This window comes from Heloderma suspectum, chromosome 2, assembly GCF_057233095.1.
Source record: "Heloderma suspectum isolate Gila_16-S chromosome 2, 16-S_ref, whole genome shotgun sequence".
Classification (NCBI taxonomy): domain Eukaryota; kingdom Metazoa; phylum Chordata; class Lepidosauria; order Squamata; family Helodermatidae; genus Heloderma; species Heloderma suspectum.
In genome coordinates this window covers 268150830-268170749 of record NC_139459.1, presented here as the reverse complement: position 1 = coordinate 268170749, position 19920 = coordinate 268150830, and the positions used below count along the sequence as shown (strand labels likewise).

At 43.3% G+C, this 19920-nt stretch overlaps 1 protein-coding gene across 1 annotated transcript; it reads right to left on the bottom strand.

Annotated features, from left to right (window-relative positions):
* Window positions 1-237: 237 nt before the first annotated feature.
* On the bottom strand, window positions 238-19702 carry GM2A (ganglioside GM2 activator). Its single transcript, XM_084839189.1, has 4 exons — window positions 19265-19702; window positions 11456-11608; window positions 5576-5758; window positions 238-4088 (listed from the first exon to the last, which is right to left on the bottom strand). Exons 1-4 carry the CDS (start codon window positions 19385-19387, stop codon window positions 3921-3923), a joined length of 627 nt encoding a protein of 208 aa, XP_084695315.1. The 5' UTR covers window positions 19388-19702; the 3' UTR covers window positions 238-3920.
* Between the last annotated feature and the right edge of the window lie 218 nt (window positions 19703-19920).

Here is a 19920-nt window from a genome sequence, read left to right as displayed (position 1 = left end):
TTCTATCCTTATAACTGCTTGTACATTACTAATATGGTAGAACAACCCCCCCAACAAATTAAAAAAGCAGTTTGCCAACCCTGTTTTTAAAAATTCCCTGAGCATGTTCAGTTTCACTTTGAAACTCACTTAAATCAGCACCGTCATGACTCCTTGCATAAAATGGACATTGCTTCTGCTGCCCTGATGTTAAACACATCTATCTGAGAATAATGCACCATTTTTAAATTATTTTTTGTAGAGAAGGATTTATTTGTTAAATTTATATACCACACAACTGGCAAATACCCTTGGGATGGTTTACAATCAGAAAAAACTAAAACCAAGGATGATATATTTTAAAAGTGAAAATAAGACAATGAGCATCCGTAACCATACACATCCCTAGCTGGCTGTCCCAACTATACGTTATTTAAAAAAATAAGAAAACATGCTGCAATGAAAAGCATCAGCCCCAGTGGACCCTGGCATGCCCATGCCAGCACAGCTGCTGCTGCTGGGTCTGTTTACCACTTGCCCCTTTCTGGGTAATCATTGGGAGCCCCCTGGGCTGCAGGGCCCTGCCCTGGCTGCACCACTATGTAAACAAGCTATGCACAACTAGCCATGCTTGAGAAGATGGCTTTTTTCTTGCTAACCCCAAGTGTCATAACATTCACATTTGAGAAAACAAAAGCAACCTAATACGTAAGAGAATCCTTTAAAAAGCACCTATATAGGAACTGGCTGTAACATGTAGATCAATCTTATACATGCCTACCTAGAAGGAAATTCCAGTGGGTTGAATCCAGATGTAGTTATGTAGCAAGTAGAACCACTGAAATCAATGGAACATAAATTACCTGTGGCTAATATCCCATTGATTTCTGAGCTGAGCATGTCTGTGTCTGGATCCAACCCAGTATGTTTAATAGAATGTACACCCAAGCAATTACACACAGGGTTGGAGCCTTACAGCATAATCCTATGTCGATTTACTTGGGAGTAAGCATGGGGTCACGAAGAGTCAGACACGACTGAACAACAACAAAGCCCCACCGATCATAGGAAGGGTGGTAAGGAACCTGCAGGGCAGATTGAGAAATGTCAGCTGTATGTTGATAGCAAGAATGGAAAAAGTCACTCTAGGATTATATTAATAAAGTATGTGGATTCCTGCTGTAAAAAATACTAGACAAGATGGATTAGCACTCATCTTCATGATAACATATAAGGACATCTGCTGGCACGACAGATTGCCAGAATTACACGTTTCAACAACCTAGACTCATAATGGTGTCTTCTGAATTTGTAAAGTGTTTTTTAAACAAACAAACCTTGTCTGTGATTATTCTAAGCTTTGTTGTTCTGTTGCCAACTCAGTTCAGTGGTGTAGTATAAATTACTGCAACCCTCTGAAACATTTGCATACGTGCACATAAACATACCAGACAATGACACAGCAATATCAGTAAAAAGGTTTATTCAGTACTTCCTTCCAGCATTAAAGGCCACTGGATTTTTTTCAACATGAAATTGGACCCCACAAAATCAATCAGTCAGTTGCTGATAAGCATATAGAATGGATAAAGTTTGAGAGATTATTAGCAAGATTACTGAAAGTGCAAATGAAATCAATAGAAAATCCATTATTGCTTATGAAATGTAGCAGATTCAGGCAGAAAAAATAAAGGTATTTCTCTAAATAACATGTTCCATATATTTACCCATGGGATTATATCTGGCATCGAGACAGACCATGGCCATTATCATTTAAGGCTTATGGGGTGTTTTAGCAGCTCAGTCGTATGAAAGCACTAAGTAGTATTAGCAGGTTGCTATAAACCCATGTCACCGCTCTGACACTTTAAAACCGAACAATAATAGCATGTGTAGAGGCAATAATGCAAGACAGTAAAATGATGGTCTTGTACATACACCTCATAGGTGATAATCTGTGGTGATAATCTGGGACTCTTTTACACATGTACTTTGCGTGCAATTACAAGGAAGGTCATTATGTCATGCAACAGTATAACAAAAAGGTGGAGAGGGCTCCTAAAGTACAGTTGAGGAATTTCCTCCTCATGCGCCACTCCCTGCCCATGACTTTTATTCTGTCTGGACTTGCACATGCTAAGCACCTTTTAAAACCTATCCAGATTAAGCAATGCAACCTCTCCAGGTCTAACTGGGACTGTTACTCCTCTATAAGATACACTGTATTTTCCCCAGTGTCTCAAAGGGACACTATATTTGTTTGGATTAGAAGGGGACATGAAAAACATGGTATGTGGTGGGGACAGATGACACAAAAGCATGTTGGGTTCATGGAAGGACTGGGATTTGGGAAGACTGACTATACAAAATGGCATTAGGTTATGAAATAAAATACACAGTCATGACAGTCTATCCATTCAAACCAAGTGGAATGGTACAAGATAAGGAGTATTAGTACTGTTAATACATAAAACTCCCTGAAGATGCAATATTAGAGGCAGAGTTCTATTAAGGTCATTAACATCAAGGGTAATAAAATCTATCTGCTACATAGAATACAGGTGCAAATTTGTAGAAACTTAAAAGGGCCTGTGATGATCACTCTGCAAGCTTAAGGTCTTATTGAGAAGAATGGAGGGGGAGAAAAGAACTGAACACAACCAATGGTTGTGTGTCACACATCATGGTGGTTAGGGGAAGAGGTCCAATGAACTTCAAATCAAGCAGGGACAACTAGAAGAATTAATCCTTAGCCTAAAGTGTATGTTGGGTCATTGTTAACCACTTTCAACTCTAAAAGACTAGGATCAGCATATGGTCTTCAACTGTAACAGTCTTTTGCCAGTGCAGCATGTGTAATATGTACTAAGTAAAACTGTTTGACTCAAAGAACTGCACATCTGGCAGGAATCCCAAAACAATTTGGTCCAACAGGAGTCAGGACACAATACATGATACAGAAATTGTTATTATATGGCACAGTAACTATATATCTTATATTCATGTCTTCAAATTATTTGGTTAATACCTGGGTCACTTATGCTCCAAAATGGTATTGCTTAGAATGAGCATAAGCCAATCAGGTTGCTCAATTCAGAGCATGTCTCCTTGAGAACAACAGAGAGGTGTCCATCGGCTCCTATTGGAATGCAGAATCAATTCGTTCCTTAGGAACCAAAAGGTCTGTAACCATCTTTCCTTCTGTAGCTGGTCAAGAAGAGAAAATTCCTGCTCAGGCTACCCAATTATCAGCGCGCACACACGTACCTTTCTAGTGTCTCATGCTCCTTTGGGAACCTGGGATGTAGGGGAATCTCAGGTATCTCAATGTGTAAAGATAATGGAGGATCTAAATATTCAAAAGATACTAGTTCTGATGACTCTATGTTAACTCCAGGCACTACGCCTCTGTATGCCAGTTGCTAGGGGATACGAGCAGGAGGGTGCTATTGTACTCATGTTCTGCTTGTGGGCTCCCCAAAGGACTTTGTTCACTGTGGGAAAAGAATACTGAACTAGAAATGCCTTTGGCCTGATCCAGCATGGCTCTTCTTCAGTTCTTATCATGCAGGTGCCATTTCATTTTATGTTCACATGCTGGGAAGCTGCACTCTCCAGTACATGCAGCCAAATAAATATGCACATTATCTATGCACTTAAGTATTATACTTCCCCACTCCCACGTAGGACAAATCTCCTGTGACACGGCCCTCATCCTAATCAGTCAAACATCTATATTTTTTATTTAAAATATTTGTGAACATTTCTTCATCGAGTTTGGTTGTCTCTCCAAGTGATTAAGAACAATCATGAAAGCAGTAATTATAACCTTTCTCCTTATGGCTGCGAAGTGGGTCTCTGCATTAGTATCAACGGGACAGGAAAAGAAGCTGGAAGGAAGTATGGCACTCAACGCCAAAGATGCGTGCGTTGTGGTCCTCTCAAAACCACCCTCTGTTAGCGTGCAGGGAAAAGGACAGCTTGGTACAGGCAAGCTCTTGATCACCGTCACTCATTACCAGTTTAAACCTGTAGTCCCCATTGGTGAGGAAAGAAGGCAAGTCCATGTTGGGTATGAAGAAGTCAGATGGAGGCAAGTTGTAAGAACCCTGAAAAGGGGAAAAGACACAGACACACACACAAAACTATCAGCCCAGATCAGTCAGTGCTTTGTGTCATCTATGTTTAGTTATCAGAACAGACTCTCAGTGCCATTAGGCTGCACTCAACAGGCAGAACCTTTAAGACAGCCTTCCCCAAGCTGGTGCCCTCCTGATGTTTTGGACTTCAATTCCCAACAGTCCCAGCCAACAAGGCCAATGATCATGAATGCTGGGAGTTGTAGTCCAAAACATCTGGAGGGTGCCAGGTTGAGGAAGGCTGCTTTAAGGCAAGAGCCAATAAATGAGGGTACACAATTACAGCTTGATCGGCAAGGCCACTGAAATAATCCAGGTCCTCACTGGAGTCAGCAGAAGGCCAATCCAACTTGCATGGCCAAAACAATGCACTCCAGGATGTCAAAATGTGGAAGATGCTACCTTCTGCTTCTAGAAGCAGTTGTAGTCAGCTGGGGAAGGCAGTTTCTGGCTCCCAAATCTTATAAGGCCCAAGCTGCTGCATGCACATTCAGACAGAGGCCTCCGATAAGCAAGGCACAAAATATGAACCTCAATTTAGGACACACTGAGAAGCGGTCTTGTAGGCTGTCCCTTTTCAGATTAGCACTGACAGGATGAGGAAGAGTAACAGAGCTGGGCAAGAATTTTGAAGCCCATCTTTTCAGTCCCGAGCAACGGATTTCACAGACAACGATGATCTCTTTCATTGGCACTTTCCTTCCTTTACTCTCGTACAGCCTGCCTCAACCTGGTGCCCTCCAGATGTTTTGGACTATAATGCCCAGGATTCATAATTGGCGATGCTAGCTGGGGCTGAAGGGAGTTGAAACCCAAAACATCTGGAGGGCACCAGGTTGTGGAAGGCTGCTGTACTGCATCATTCACCCTTTTTTTTAAATTCATGTACAGCTGAACTCAAGAGGTTCAAGGGATCATAGGTTTTGTAATGTTATGCATTTTGTAATCTTAAGGCTTACTCATTATGTAAACAGTTAGATGGTCTCACACATGTACAAGGAGGTTCATACTAGAATGTTCCTTGATAAATAAACTTGCAACAGATCTGACTGAAATTTAAGATGTTGGTAAGTTTATCAGTTGTTCTGCTTGGATGGAGCTTCATTTTTCAAAGCAATTCTGCTTGTAGTGGTTGACTCCAGAGAGAAAGCCAGTGGGTTGGATCCAGGATTTGCCTTCTCTGAATGGAAGGTGCCTGCACCCGATTTTCAGGTACCCCCGCTCCCCCGTGCCACAGCTCCCCCGTTTCAGCAGGATCCCCCAACCCTCTGTATAGTGTTTTCAGGGTGCTGGACGGGCTGCCATGGGAAGGTGGAGATGAGGAATTCCACTTCGGCCAGCCAAGCTGCACACACCTAAATCTGAATCCAACCCAGTGCAAGGAACTGCCATTCCCAAATGGGATTTGTTTTTTGGTTCCCAAGTATAGAAAGCAACTGGCCAGAGCTTGGGCTTACCGCTTTGAAGGGGCAATGACAAGGGATCCCATAAGACTGCAAGGGTTCTGGACACGGCTGGCCTGGAGGGACAAGGGAGTCCAGTTTGGCACAAAGGTCATTATAGGTACAGCTCCCAAGATCATCCATGCAGGGGATCTTTAGCCACATTTCACCAAGCCTCTTCTCCAAAGTCACATTTCCCTAGGGGTAAACATTACACAAAGTGTTAACACAGCCTCCCACTTTTCTCCACAAATTTGCCTCTCCTCCCCAATAACGCTTCTACAGCATAATTCTTAATACAGCTTGACCAGCTGGTCATCCTACTAATAGGCTGTTCAAGTATCTTACTGTACGCCATCGACAATGCCACAGACTTTGTGAGACCCAAAGCAGGCACTCAATCATCTTCTGGAGGTACACCCATAAATTTAATCCTTACCTTTCTGCTTATCTCACACAAAAGTTAAGTAGATAACTGCGCTTCTTCACAGAATGCATAATTGACTGATGCAATCCACCCTCAAGGCAGAACATGGTGTCCCAGTGAAAGGCATCAACAAAAGCCAAAGTTAAGGAAAGTGTATAGCTCCATACAGTTCTCTTTTATACAAATAAATACTAATGTTATAACAAGGTAACAATAACAAATATATCAATATAGAAAATTAAAACTGGAATGTAGAGAGTCTAATTTTTGTATTGATATATGGTTATAAGATTAGTATTTATTTGTATTAAAGAATACTGTATTCAGCTGTACATTATCCTTAGGGCGCAATCCTATGCGGACAGTCGGCAGCCTCTGAACCCAGAGGCCACCGAGTATCCAATGCAGGATGGCTGGAGCTGGAAGAGATATTCACCTCCGTGCTCCAGCCGCCTTGCATTTCTGCTAGACAGTCGATTTTGCCCCTTCTGGCAGCGGCGCCGTGGAGTGGGAGGGAAGGAGGCTGGGGCAGCCACAGTCTAGTTCATATGGGTGCTGCCACAGTCTCCTCCCCTCCTCGCCCCCAGGAACACCCGTTTTTCTCCGTCTCCCTGCTCCATTTTCCGAGCGTGGACAGGCAGCCAGAGTGGTTCTCCCCATGGGGAGGAGGCGAGGGGGAGGAGGCAAGGAGCACAACCTCGGAGCCAGGAAACTGAACAATCCTATGGCCCCCAGGTGCTCTCATTGTCCCAGGCCATAGGATTGCTCTCCCCATGCATTTGCTTTTCCTTAATGTACTCCTTAACGTAATGCTTTTATTGAAGGTCTGTCTTCTTGCTCTGTTGATTGTGTCCCAGTATAAGGCAACATGTAGTATGCTATTAGCCCAGAGCAGCCTTCCCCAGCCTAGTACCTTCCAGGTGTGCTGGACTACTGGCTAGGGGATGCAGGGAGTTGTAGCCCAACACATCTAGAGAGTACAAGGTTGGGGAAGGCTGTCTTAGGCCTATAATCCATGTATTTGTCTATCAAAGGCCACCTGAGGGAGGTGGAGGGGTCATGATAGATAAAAAGGAAACCTCTGTGATCAAAAGCTATAGAACCATAGGAAGTTACCTAGTACCATGATGCTATTTCTACATCTAACCCAGCATTAACTGAGTCTGTTCTCCAAAGTCTCCACCCTGGGTCTTTTCCCATCACCTGCTAGAGACGCTAAGGGCCTTCTGTAGGCAAAGCACGTATTCCACCACTGAGCTATGGTCACTCCCCTGATATACCTCTGATTTCAAGATACTGGGGTAAATGGTGCTTTTCAGCCCCCAGAAACATCTGGATGTGTGGTCACTGAGAAAAACAAAATGCTGGACTAGATGCAGCTTTGATCCGATTCAGCATGGGGTTCTTACTTCTTTAGATACCATAAATCACCACAAAAGGGCAGTAAAGAGCAATGAAGAGTCACATTGCAACAAACTGAGGGGCTGAAGCATTTCCTTCACTACTACCGAGATCAAGAGCATTAGGTCAGATTCTCTTCCCCACTCCTAGATCCCCTCCCAGCTTTCTTATATCACGTAAAGCCACTGCTTCAGGTTTTGGAGGTGCAGGGCGCAAGAAGGAGAACTGTTTAACCCTTTTCTTTCCATCCATTTGTCTGCACTCAAAGAATTGTGAAGAAATGGCTGGGATGAAAAGCATTAAACTTTCCTTTTAGCCCTCCTGCCCCCCCCCCCCCGTAGCTGCATCTGCTTTACAATACACACACACATATACATGCCCGAGGGTGGGGGGAGGGAATGAATCACAGAACTACAGTCCCACCATTAGAATCCAACCATGAAAGAATATTCTTCATCATCAGAAAATTGACCTATTGCCTTATTATCTCTGCCGACACTAAGGGGGAAAGCCCTAAGCTCTCTTTCACGAAAGCTCAGTTTAAACATACAATGTGTGGTCACTGAGAAAAACAAAATGCTATAATCCAGCTATACGGGCAAGGAATACTGTAACTAAGCCACCCAGCCCCAGCTGGTTCGAAACCGGGTCCTTCTCCCTCCCCTCCACCAGTATATGAAGAGTTCACATGAGGACAGCTCAAAAGGCCGGGGCTCCAGGGGCCTCTTCTGCTTTCATTGTTGCTTCCGGGAACAGCTGAGGTGACTGTTCTCCTCCAACTCACAAGACATCAAGCTCTTCCCTTGCAATCATGCCAGGACCCTGTCCCATTGAGGAGAGAGTAGGGATGCTTGAGAATTTTGTACAGTCCACATTTCGAAGCATATTGTTGTGATTCACATTTCCCAGGCTAATATACAGGCTGGAACGCAGTTATCCTTTGGATTTCACACTTCTCCAAATTCTGCAGCTCTCGGCTCAAAAAACGCATACAAAAATGCTTATTTCAGGATAAAATATGCACAGAAATGCATCATTTGGGGGAAAACAGATTCTATAATATGTATTGAAATAAGTAATTTAATGCAAGTTGTTGTGTTTTTAAGTTGCAGATTGATGCAGAAACGGGATGGAATGGTCTTATGAACACATGCAAAACTGACATGGAAAAGAAATAGACTGACCCATCCATTCCTAGGGAGCAGCGCTTTCTGCAGAATTGGAGAGACTGAGCATTTGCCAGCGGCCCCAAGATTGGCAATGGGCCCTCTGCCCCAGCAGCATCTCCACTGTCACTTCACATGGATAATTCAAGAAGATCAGAGGCAGTGCAGAAGAATTCTCCATCACTATGCTGCACGTATTCGTTTAAAGAGTGCCACTGAGGGTGCCTTGTCCAAGGACCCCCATGATCCTGTATCTGGCACAGCCTTGCTGCGTCTCCCCTCTAACAAGCTCCCTAGCTTACTTTGTTCTCTCTGTCAGTGTAACTGTTCAGAAACTGCCACTAAGGACCACTGTGCTCTTGCTATATAGCACATATATATGAGAGAATACTTAGTCCTAGCTCAAGAAGGATTCCTGTCCTTTGATGTGAGTGAGAGTGACTTTGGATATTCTGAAGTAGAGTTGAAGAGGACACACAAGCAGGTTGCATTACCTCTTGCCACACTTCTGTACAAAAAAAAAATGGGGAACTTGAATGGAGCAAAATGCAGAAGCTCTAGATGTGAAATAGTTGTGCACGTGCGCACCGCCCCCCCCCCCCCCATCCCACAGGTTCCAAATTGGATGTTACTTCTGAATCTTGGAACAAAGAAGTGCAACTCACAATTCTGGCACTACCTGTTCTGGGTTTTTTTCTTTTCTTCCCCCCCCCCCCCCCCGGACAGCATTCCCCTAGAGGCAAGGCTGAGACTTAAGATATGCAGATGTAGTTGCTTAACAGGGAAGGATGGGCTGGATCCAACCCAATTCCTGTGGATAGGCCTTCAAATGCTGAGAGTTGGTTAGGGAAGCAGGTATTTGAAGTCTGGGAGTGCTTCACACAAGGCTACATACTGGCACCTGTAGAACCGCATGGTGTGGAGAAAGTGGATAGGGAGATTCTCTCCCTCTCTTGTAGTACCATAATCCGGGCTCATCCCATGAATCTGATCAGTGGGAGATTCTGGACAGACAGAAGGAAGTATTTCTTCACACAGCGCATAGTTAAACTATGGAATTCTCTATCACAAGATGTAGTGATGGCCACCAACATGGATGGCTTTAAAAGGGAATTAGACAAATTCATAAAGGATAAGGCTATCAACAGCTACTAGTCCGGATGGGAACATATATTCCAGTGTCGGAGGCAATATGCCTCTGAATGCCAGTTGCTGGGAAACATGACTGAGAATGTGGAGGTGCTGTTGCATTCATGTCCTAATTGTGGGCTTCCCACAGGCAGCTGGTTGGCCCCTGCATGAACAATATGCTGGACAAGATGGACCCATGATCTGATCCAATATGGCTCTTCTTCTGTTCTTCTGTTCTGAACTCTATGCTACAGAAAACTGAACATTTAACAATCCAACATAGGAGCTTATGTTAAACCTGACTCCAATTGGCCATAAGGATTAAGGTTTGGCCAGCTTGACACAACAAGCTTCCATTTTAAGAAGCTTGTGGAACCCTAGTATGGGAAGTTTAGTTTGTTCTAATCATATGGGTATCTTTGTCCCCTTAGATAGCCTTCTACTTCTGCTACCTAATGTCTGTTAAATGCCCTGAATAGCTCTACAGATATTTCCCATTTATGGTCGTTCTATCTGTGAAACATGTCAAGTAGAAATTACACCATTTGTGGTCTACCTAGTGGTAGAATCAAATTTCCTCATTAGCATGGATAATGGAAACTTTTTATTAGCAAAAGCATCCCTCATTAGCTTTTCATAATTATTTCTAATAATTTGCAAGATGTTGGTTGATTCACTTCCTGGGAGGAAGAGAGGTGATGAACACCCCTTTGCTCAAGGGCGAGACTTTAGTTCCCCAGGAGACTCATTTGGAGACCCACTGTCAGTGAGACCAACCATTGCCATCTAATAATGTCTTTGCTCCTTTTTTCTTTATTGTTGGATCACATTTGCTTGCTCCTCTTGTGGGCCTCCAGATGTTTTGGCCTACACTCCAATCAGTCCTAGCCAGCATAGCCAATGGCAAGAGCCAATGGGAGCAGTAGGCCAAAACATCTGGAGGGCCAAAAGTAGCCTACCCTTGATCTATGTACTTGGTATACATACCAAAGGCACACATCCCTTTGTTTTAAAAAGAGATGAATGTTCATCCTGTAGTTATTATCAGATTTTAAAAGTAACCACGACGTATGTTCTTAACATACGTTATTTAATATTGAGGATATTTAAGAGAAGGCCTTTAAACTTTGATGAGAATCTTGCCACCCCACCCCTCACTATAGAAATCTAAAATGGCACCCCTGTATTCAGTCAATGAAAGGGAGCTAACACAGATGGGAAGGCTGGCTACACTCTTGACACACAAAACAAGGCCACCTGGTTAGGTATCTAAAGCCTATCAGCTGAAAACAGCTTGGGCACACTGCCACTTCCTTCCTCATGATTAGTGGTAGTAAGCATCCCACGACAGAAAAGAAGCAGAAGCAATTCTGAGAATCACACAGGTGCCTGCCTATGAACATCTGCAGGCTGGCCACTTTCTCCCTTGGGAGCAGCTCATACCCCTCAAGTGGCCCTGGATTTCTCCAAGCACACTTCAGAGTCCCTCCTTCTTCAGTCTAACAACATCTAGGAAGGAAGGGACAAGGAAGGAGCAGGAAAAGCTCTGGTATGTCCACACCCCAGTCTTGTGTTCTTGCTGTACGAAACAGCCATGCAAACTCCTGTGTAATCTAGTGCCAGACCTGGCTGGGATAGACACACCAATCAAATTACGTTAAGCCTTTTAAAGCACTGAACAGTCCCAGTGTATTTTGGATAAGTATTCTATAATATGAGAGATATGAGGAACTGTTTCTGCCTGGCTTGGCCCCATTGCCTTTCATGTACCTTCAGAGGTGCAGCAAGGTTTATAGTGGTGGCAGCTGATGCGCTAACTGTCACATCTCCTGGGATGGAAACTGGATCTGGGCTTACAGACAGACTCTTAATCACAGCAGGTTCCGATGAAGGGCCACAGTTCTCCCATGCGAAGCTTTGGACCTAAAGGGTTTAGAGGAAGAATGTGTTAAAAGAATTGCACTATGCTTGACAGGGGTAGAAGCAATCTGAGCTAGGCACACCAAGGAAAAGTAATACCTACTCTGAAACTTGACATCATGCTCAACAGATACAGGGAACATGACTATGAAAGATTCCACCATGGATGTGTGTGGAAGTCTATTGTTCAGCAAACCCCAATTAAGGGAAACCAGCGGATTACCCATAAACACAGTTCACAGAGAAAAATAAAATCTAACGAAAGGTTTAACTTAACAGCATTAATTATTAACAGCATTTATTTATGTAACATTTATTGCTGTTACATCTTTTACCTTTACAAAACTTCCTTAAGTACAATGCTCTTGATGTAAACTCCAGGGCGACCACTGTAACATCCTTATTCTGGTCCATTAACAACCTGAAGCTTGAGGTTTGCCAATGAGCACACACAACTCATGGCAATGTAGATCCCTTCCCTTCATGATTTGTTTACAGGCCATATGTTACTGGCATATCATTGTACTTTGGCCTGCATCTGTGTTTATATAGGTGTACAGAGACTATTTTGTTAAATTTAACAGCTAGAGACTTCCTTTCTGAGCAATAACTAAACCTTGACTGGGTTACTTTTAACTGCAGGTGTCTCTAAATCCCTTCATGATTGGTTATCAGGCCATATGTTACTGGCATATAATTTTACTTTGGCCTACCCTTCAGTTTATAAAGGTGTACAGAGACTTCTTTGTGTTCATATTTCATTTTGCTCCAATTTGCAATTAATTATGTTTTTTTCATTATACCTGACATGTTTTTGATATTAAAAATAAAACTTTATAGTATGTTGTTTATAGAAGATATCCTAATTCTTTAAAAAAAGCTTTATGGACATAAATAAACTCCCAACTTTGATTATAGTGGAAACCGCTGTTATTCATGGAATCTGCATGTCAAGAGCTTTCTAATTGTTTTAACTGTTTTAACCATTGTTTTATTCTTTTATCATATTGTTCACCGCTCCAAAATCTTCTGATGAGGAGCTGTATGTAAATATTGGAAAGAAAGAAAGGTGTTTCACGAGAATCAGTCAAGGGGAAGACAGTCAAAAAGGGATGACCAAGTAACTCCCAACTTTGAATTATATATGTAAGTCGGGCAGGGCTGGCCTACTATCAGAGTGAGGCACCTGCCTCAGGTAACAGGTGCTAGGGAGCAGGGGGCAGTGATGAGGTGTTGTATCACAGAGATGTGTGTCACATAGCCTGTCCTGCACTCCTGGTGTGGTGTTAGATGTTGTCTTGTCCTCAGCGTTGAACTAACATTCAGCTGCCAGTCTGGCTAGCTTCTGTACATGGATTGGCAGGGGGGGCACCATCTTGTCTTTTGTCTCTGGCAGCAAAATGTCTTGGGCCAGCCCTGGAAATGGGAGCCTTATTTCAAACCACATCCTAGAGATTTTATACTTCTATCTTCTGCTAATATGCACAGGCTTCTTTCTACTCATGCCATCTGAAAATCATCGCAGTGTGGAAAGCTTGGCAATTCTGTTGTCCATGCTAAGCACTCAGACTACTGTTCCTCATTCCCCTGTCGTATGAATAATAATACTGATAATCCCTCTCAGGAGAAAATAGAAGCTTCTATATACTCAGTAAAGAAGTACAATATTTTGAACAGTGGAAGAATGTAAAAGGAGGCCAGTGCAAAAGCACAGACTCCAGAACAGGGAGTCACAGATAAGTTTACCATAACAGATTCCCTGTTAAGCTCTATGTCAATGTTACCTATATCATAATGAGCTTTGAACTTTTGTGACATTGCAAGCAGTGGACTGCAAAGGGAGAACCTCAAGGGAGTGTGGAAGGGCAGGACCCTAACGGCAGAGAAAAATCAGAAGTTGAAGAAGAGAGTTGAGAAATGACTGTGGGAAAACATCACAAGGCCTTAGGTCAGAGGAGTGCAGCATGTTACTGGCAGAAGAGTGGACAAAAAGACAGGAGTGCTGAGCAGTCAAAAGCTGGCTGAGAGTGACGCAACAGATAAAGGCAGCACACATTCACAAGGAGGATTTGAGAGAATAGGGAGGGAGATTAGAGGATATAGGGTACATACGGACAGGAATTCTAGGCTCAGCTGCTCTCATTTTTCTAAGTGTTGTAATGTTTTTGTATGGAGGCTCATTCTATCCGTGGTGCTCCCCCACCCCACCCTCCGCAATCTGAAGTGGTACAGCCCAATCAAAGGCCTTCAGTGAGGCCTAAATTTCCATTCAGCTCCTGCAAAAAAACTTACGTCAGCAACCAGGGCCTCATTAATTCCCAAGGCCTTACAAAAGAAAAAGAAAGAAAACACACAGAAAAGAGGACAGCCTACAATCATGTTTTGTTTTGTCTGAAGAAAGGAGTGGTTCACTGGACATATGGGCTAGGGCAGACCTTCAGGACAGAAGATGTAAACTGATAAGAAGAAAGTGGCCAGGCTGGAGAAGCTGGAGTTTTGTCACGTCCCTTCAGTTTGCAATCTAATCCCATGACCGTCCTGGACATTTCAACTAGTTTCTTGCCCCATTGCTGGAGGATTTTTGTCCACCATTACACTAATCCCCCTCACTAACCTGCAGCCACTGGTGGCATATTTAAGGTCACTTCTGATGATGCCAAATTCCTATGCAAAATTATTTATTTTATTTTTAAGACCACCTTTAAGGCTAGCACCCTCTCAAGGTAGCGTGGAAAGCACTCCCCTATTTAAATAAGCATGTAACCTACCTAGCAATCATGTCCTGCTGCTGGCACTCTACTTCAGATACAGAAGTGCTTTTCTGTGTAGGAGGTTTAGAACGTTTGATGCAGCTGCAGCTTAAACAGACTGGTTAGACAGGGGCAACTCACCTTGGCTCCAACCCATAAAACTTCAGTCAACTTGAGAGAACAGCTTGTAGGCTCCGAAGGATCTCTTTCACACAAAGGCACAGCACTGCAGTCTCTAACTATTTCATCACACTGTACTTCAGGCCTCTACATACTGGAATGGGTGTATAAAAGTAGTGGCATGCCTCAGACACTTCATGGAACTCCTTGTGGTCTATCCTTACTGTACTCCATTTTGGGTAAAGTCCAACTTTCCTGATCCACAAAATGTAAGAAAGGTACTTATTCTTGAGGGTAAGCATCTGAATTTTAATTATTAAGCCATTTATTGAACCTAGGCAGCTCAGCTAAGTGTCTCTACAAACACAGATTTTTAAAAAATACTGCAAAGACTCCTTGGCCCCATTTGGCCAAGGGTCATTTCTGGCACACTGAAGATCAGATATCCAGAAAGCAGTGTTTTATAAATGATATGGCAGGGTGCGTTTTTTAAAACCCTCTTATTATATTCTAACCCGAGATTCATTTTGGTAAAATGTGATTGTCCGGAGCTATTCACTGACCAACCACTTAGCACAATGATGGCCAAGTTGTCAGGTATAATTGGAATTCACAGAGCAAGACAGCAGTTTTGTGTTGTGCAAGTGACACTGGGCACTCCAGATTTTTCTGAACTGAATTAAACTGCCATCTAGGAATCGAAAAGAACTGAACAGGATTCTGGGACATTGGCTGATCTCAGGTTCACGGTCTCTCCTGCACAACAGGCCTAGAGATGACCCTAAAGCAGGGATCAGGAATGTGCAGCTTTACAGATGCTGTTGGACTGCACCATTGGCTATGCTGGCTAGGGCTGATGGAAGCTGCAGTCCAATAACATGTGGAGGGCCACACGTTCCCCACCCCTGCCATAAAGCAATTAAAACTGTCAGGAGTGCTGAGGTTTGCATTCAAGAAGCAAACAAACCTGGGCACAAGAAAGATATATGCATTCTGCCACGATGGACAGAATGTACCATGCTATTTATCGGCATTAAGATTTCAACATATTGTATTGTTCCATATAGTATGGAACGGTTGGTTATCAAAGTTATATGAAGCGATTACTACTACGATTACCTCAATTGTGTCTGTAAGGATCTGCAACTGGTGAAATGTAACACATCAATCAGCCCTTCCTTTGTAGAAAGGTTACATTTCTGCACGTACAGAGGCAGAGGAAATATCTCAAGACCAGAAGATTGAAGACCCCTCTAAAAGTGGGACTGCATACTCAAAAATAGCATGTGGTACAGCCCTCCTGGCAGTATACCACTTCACAATACATGTGAGAAGTCACATCTTTGAATCCTGCTTTATGCAGAAGACTCTCTACATGCAGAAAAATTGCTCATCAGGAAGAAGGCTGTGTTAGAACTTTTATCCCTTATATGCTAGTTACCCACAGGCAGTGAGTTTTCAACATAGAAGAACATTCCATCATGCAGTGCTGCATGGTGTTTCTAAAAATGTAGATCAGCTCTAAATCTGACCCAAGAACCACCAACTTAAGCCCAGTTTTGTGACACATGAAAGTACATTTATTTGAACATTATGCCAAAAATACTAAAGCGCTAGCATTAAATGCTAGCCAACACAGCAAGAGTTCAGTACACACCGTTCCAAAACGAAAGTGTTGGCCCAAGACTCAAACCTCATGAGAAGGTTGTGACTAATGCAAAACTAGCATGTAGTGGAACAAATGGGGCTGGGGTGGAATATATGGGTAAGCCATGAATGAAATGCTTCTGCTTGTCATGCCCTCAGCAAAAGACCCACTTGTTTTCACTGGGTTTTTTATAATGTGTGGGCTGCATGTTTTATTGCTGTTATCTATTTTTATAGTATTTTAGTGTACATTTAAACTCAACATTAAAAAAACTAAGATCATGGCATCTGGCCCCATCACTTCCTGGCATATAGAAGGGGAAGAAATGGAAGCAGTGACAGATTTTACTTTCTTGGGCTCCAAGATCACCGCAGACGGTGACTGTAGCCCTGAAATTAAAAGACGCTTGCTCCTTGGGAGGAAAGCTATGGCCAACCTAGACAGCATAGTAAGAAGCAGAGACATCACCTTGCCGACAAAGGTCCGTCTAATCAAAGCTATGGTTTTCCCAGTAGTAATGTATGGCTGTGAGAGCTGGACTATAAGGAAGGCTGAGCGCCGAAGAATTGATGCTTTCGAACTGTGGTGCTGGAGAAGACTCTTACGAGTGCCCTGGACTGCAAGGAGGTCAAATCAGTCCATCCTAAAGGAAATCAACCCTGAGTGCTCATTGGAAGGACAGATAATGAAGCTGAAGCTCCAATATTTTGGCCACCTAATGCGAAGAGAAAACTCCCTGGAAAAGACCCTGATGCTGGGAAAGACTGAAGGCAAAAGGAGAAGGGGACGGCAGAGGATGAGATGGCTAGATAGCATCACGGATGCAATGAATATGAACTTGAGCACGCTCCGGGAGAGAGCGCAGGACAGGAAGGCCTGGCGTGCTATGGTCCATGGGGTCACGAAGAGTCGGACACGACTGAACGACTGAACAACAACAAAGTGTACATTTATTTATTGCCTACTTGTATACTTTTGTATTTTTTAAAAAAATCGTGTATGCCACCTTTAGGGGGTTTTACCTAAAAGGCAGCCTAAAAATATTTGTTAATAAACAAAATCCCTTCCTTCATTCAAGGATATGTTCCTTCACTGACCATAGATGTTATTACCAACCAAACATTTCCCTCAACAGCAAACAGACTCTAAGTATAGGACAGAGAAGGCCATAGCTCACTGAAAGAACGCATGCTTTACATGCAAATGGTCCCAGGTTCAATCCCTGCCATCTCCAGCTACGGCTGAGAAAGACCCCTGTCTGAAAACAGCTGCCAGTCAGTTTAGACAATACTGAGCTCAATGAACCCATGGTCTCACTTGATATAAGGCAGCATCCTATGTCCCTATGTAGAACAGGACTTGAGGAACAATATTACAGTGTGTTCAGTCACTCACTGTCAGCAGGTTCATCTAACTGAATCTGCAACATTTATCATGCTCTGCTTCAAATAACATGGGGGAAAAGGGTGTTCAGCCATTGCACCATATGTGGAAACAAGACCCATTTGCTGGAGTGTTAGATTTGGGTGCGGGGAAACTCTGGTCCAAATCCACTTTCAGCTACAAAGGCTTGAGCAAGTTACTATTTATACTACAATAGATGGTTATTACTATCCATAACTATTATTACTACTGTAACCCACCTCACAGTTTGACCTATACAACTCCACGTGACCTAAGCATACCTTCACAAATAGCCTCTTTAGCTTGGGTCAAGGTGCTGCTCCAGCATAACCCATAAGAATTGTTGAGGTGCTTGTTTGCTGCTCTCCAAAGAGCATTGCTGAAATACTTCTAACGCAAGCAACTGACTCTGATCCATTCCATGTCAGGCAGAAAATAAAGCTTTACATTCTACTCAACATGACAGGAGACTGCATACCCTAGACTGCAATCACAAGCTCCACTAATCACTCTTGGACTTCATTTACATGCCTATTAAATCTTACACCATCGGTATGATTAACTTCTAACAGGAACATTTGTAATTAGTAGCAGTAATAATTGTCCTTCCCATTGAAATTTCACTTTTCATTAGTGGCAAGAATCAACTGTAATATTAACACTTGTATACCCAGAGTCATTATGACCACCTATGGAAAGAAAATTAAATCAATGTGATTTTCCGTAATTAACAAAATCAAATAAAATTAACCAGTACCATTATGGGCTCCTAGTGCAGTAACCTTGCTGGCTCAGATCAGCTGTTACCTATACCCTCTACCTATACTAAGTGTTTGGTACAATTCCAGCTATTCTACTTTGGTATATCTCATAGCTTTACTAACTATACCAAATTTTGAAAAAAGACTGTATTATAGTCATTCACTCAAATAGCAAGAGAGGCGCTAAAAGGAAATGTTAACTGAAAAAGAGCCTCCCATGATATGGGGTGAGAGAGTTTTGTGGAACACAGTTCAATGTTTTCTATATGAATTGTATATATAGGAGGCAGAAAATGTGGCATCTCTCAAATGCTTCCTGAAAACACACTTGTTCACCCAGGCTTTCCCTCAATTCTAATTAAATCAATCACACAGTTCCTTGTATTGCTTTTATTGTAACTGGAATTGTTTTTAATCTTGTATTTTCAACACTGTATTTTAAAAGTGATTTTGATATTTATATGTGAACCCCTTAGGGATTTTATTATCTTTAGTGGTATATAAATATCACAAATTAAATAAATATGTTAAAAATGCAATTCTAGACGTAAGGAAAGAGCAATTGTATGATGTATTTTACAACGTAAAAATTTCCGGGGAAACAAATTATATGCCATCCTCCGTTGATAACATAGTAAACCACCCTTCCTCAATCTGCTGCCCTCCAAACGTTTTGTACCACTCCTGGCATTTCTGATCACTGGCCACGGTAGCCTAGGCTGATGGGAATTGAAGTCCAAACTATCTGGAGAGCATGAAGTTAGGAAGAGGTGCACTACTGGGCCGTTCTAACGGGGGGGGGGGGATGCATGTGTGTGCAAACAGCCAATCACAAGAAGGTGAAAGTGTTGGGAGACTTATTTTTCCACAGTAAGCAACCAACTCTTTCCCATTTAACAAACCTCAGAATTATTCCACCCCTTCCCCAAAAACCTGGCAAGAGCAGCGCGAAATGGGCCGAGCAGCTGCGACTTACCTTGCTGAGCCTCATGGGCCAGTCGTTTTGCAGCAGGACAAACCGCTGGTGTTGGGGGCCTCCGAGAACAGCTGGCCACAGCTGCAGGGCGCATAGCGTTAGCGAGAGTGCCAAGGCTTGCATTTCTTGGGCTGCTCCGGGACGCCTTGGCGAAATGAAGGGAAGCGCGCTTGAAGATGGAGCAACAGAAGCGAAGTGACGAACCCGATCACACTCGAGCAGGAAGATCGAGCCGTTGGGGGCTGATTTTATAGCCCCTGGCGGCCAGAGAGAAGGACCTGGACTTTACTGTGCTGGAGAAGGCAGATAGCTGGAGCGCCGAGCAATACGCAGGAGGGGTTGTTTGCTTCGTTCAGGCGCCGGCTTGCCTGTCTCCCTCCAGGCACTAGACGCCCAAGCTAGCCTGCCTCCTCCCTGTACAGCAGAGACGTTCCGACTGCTGAAAAAACCCGATTGCTTTGTATGTTGCAAGATCAGCTCCGGGAAACGATCACTGAGCACGCCCCGACGGAAGGGAAGCGGCTGTGCCCTCTGCTGGAGTGGAAGGTGCATTGCCCAGGCCAACCCCTGCCCCCCCTCCACCCCAGAACCCCTCCCGGTGTGCTAGGGTGCATTTTCACAAAACAAGGCGCGCATTTCCCTTCCTTTGTAAACCC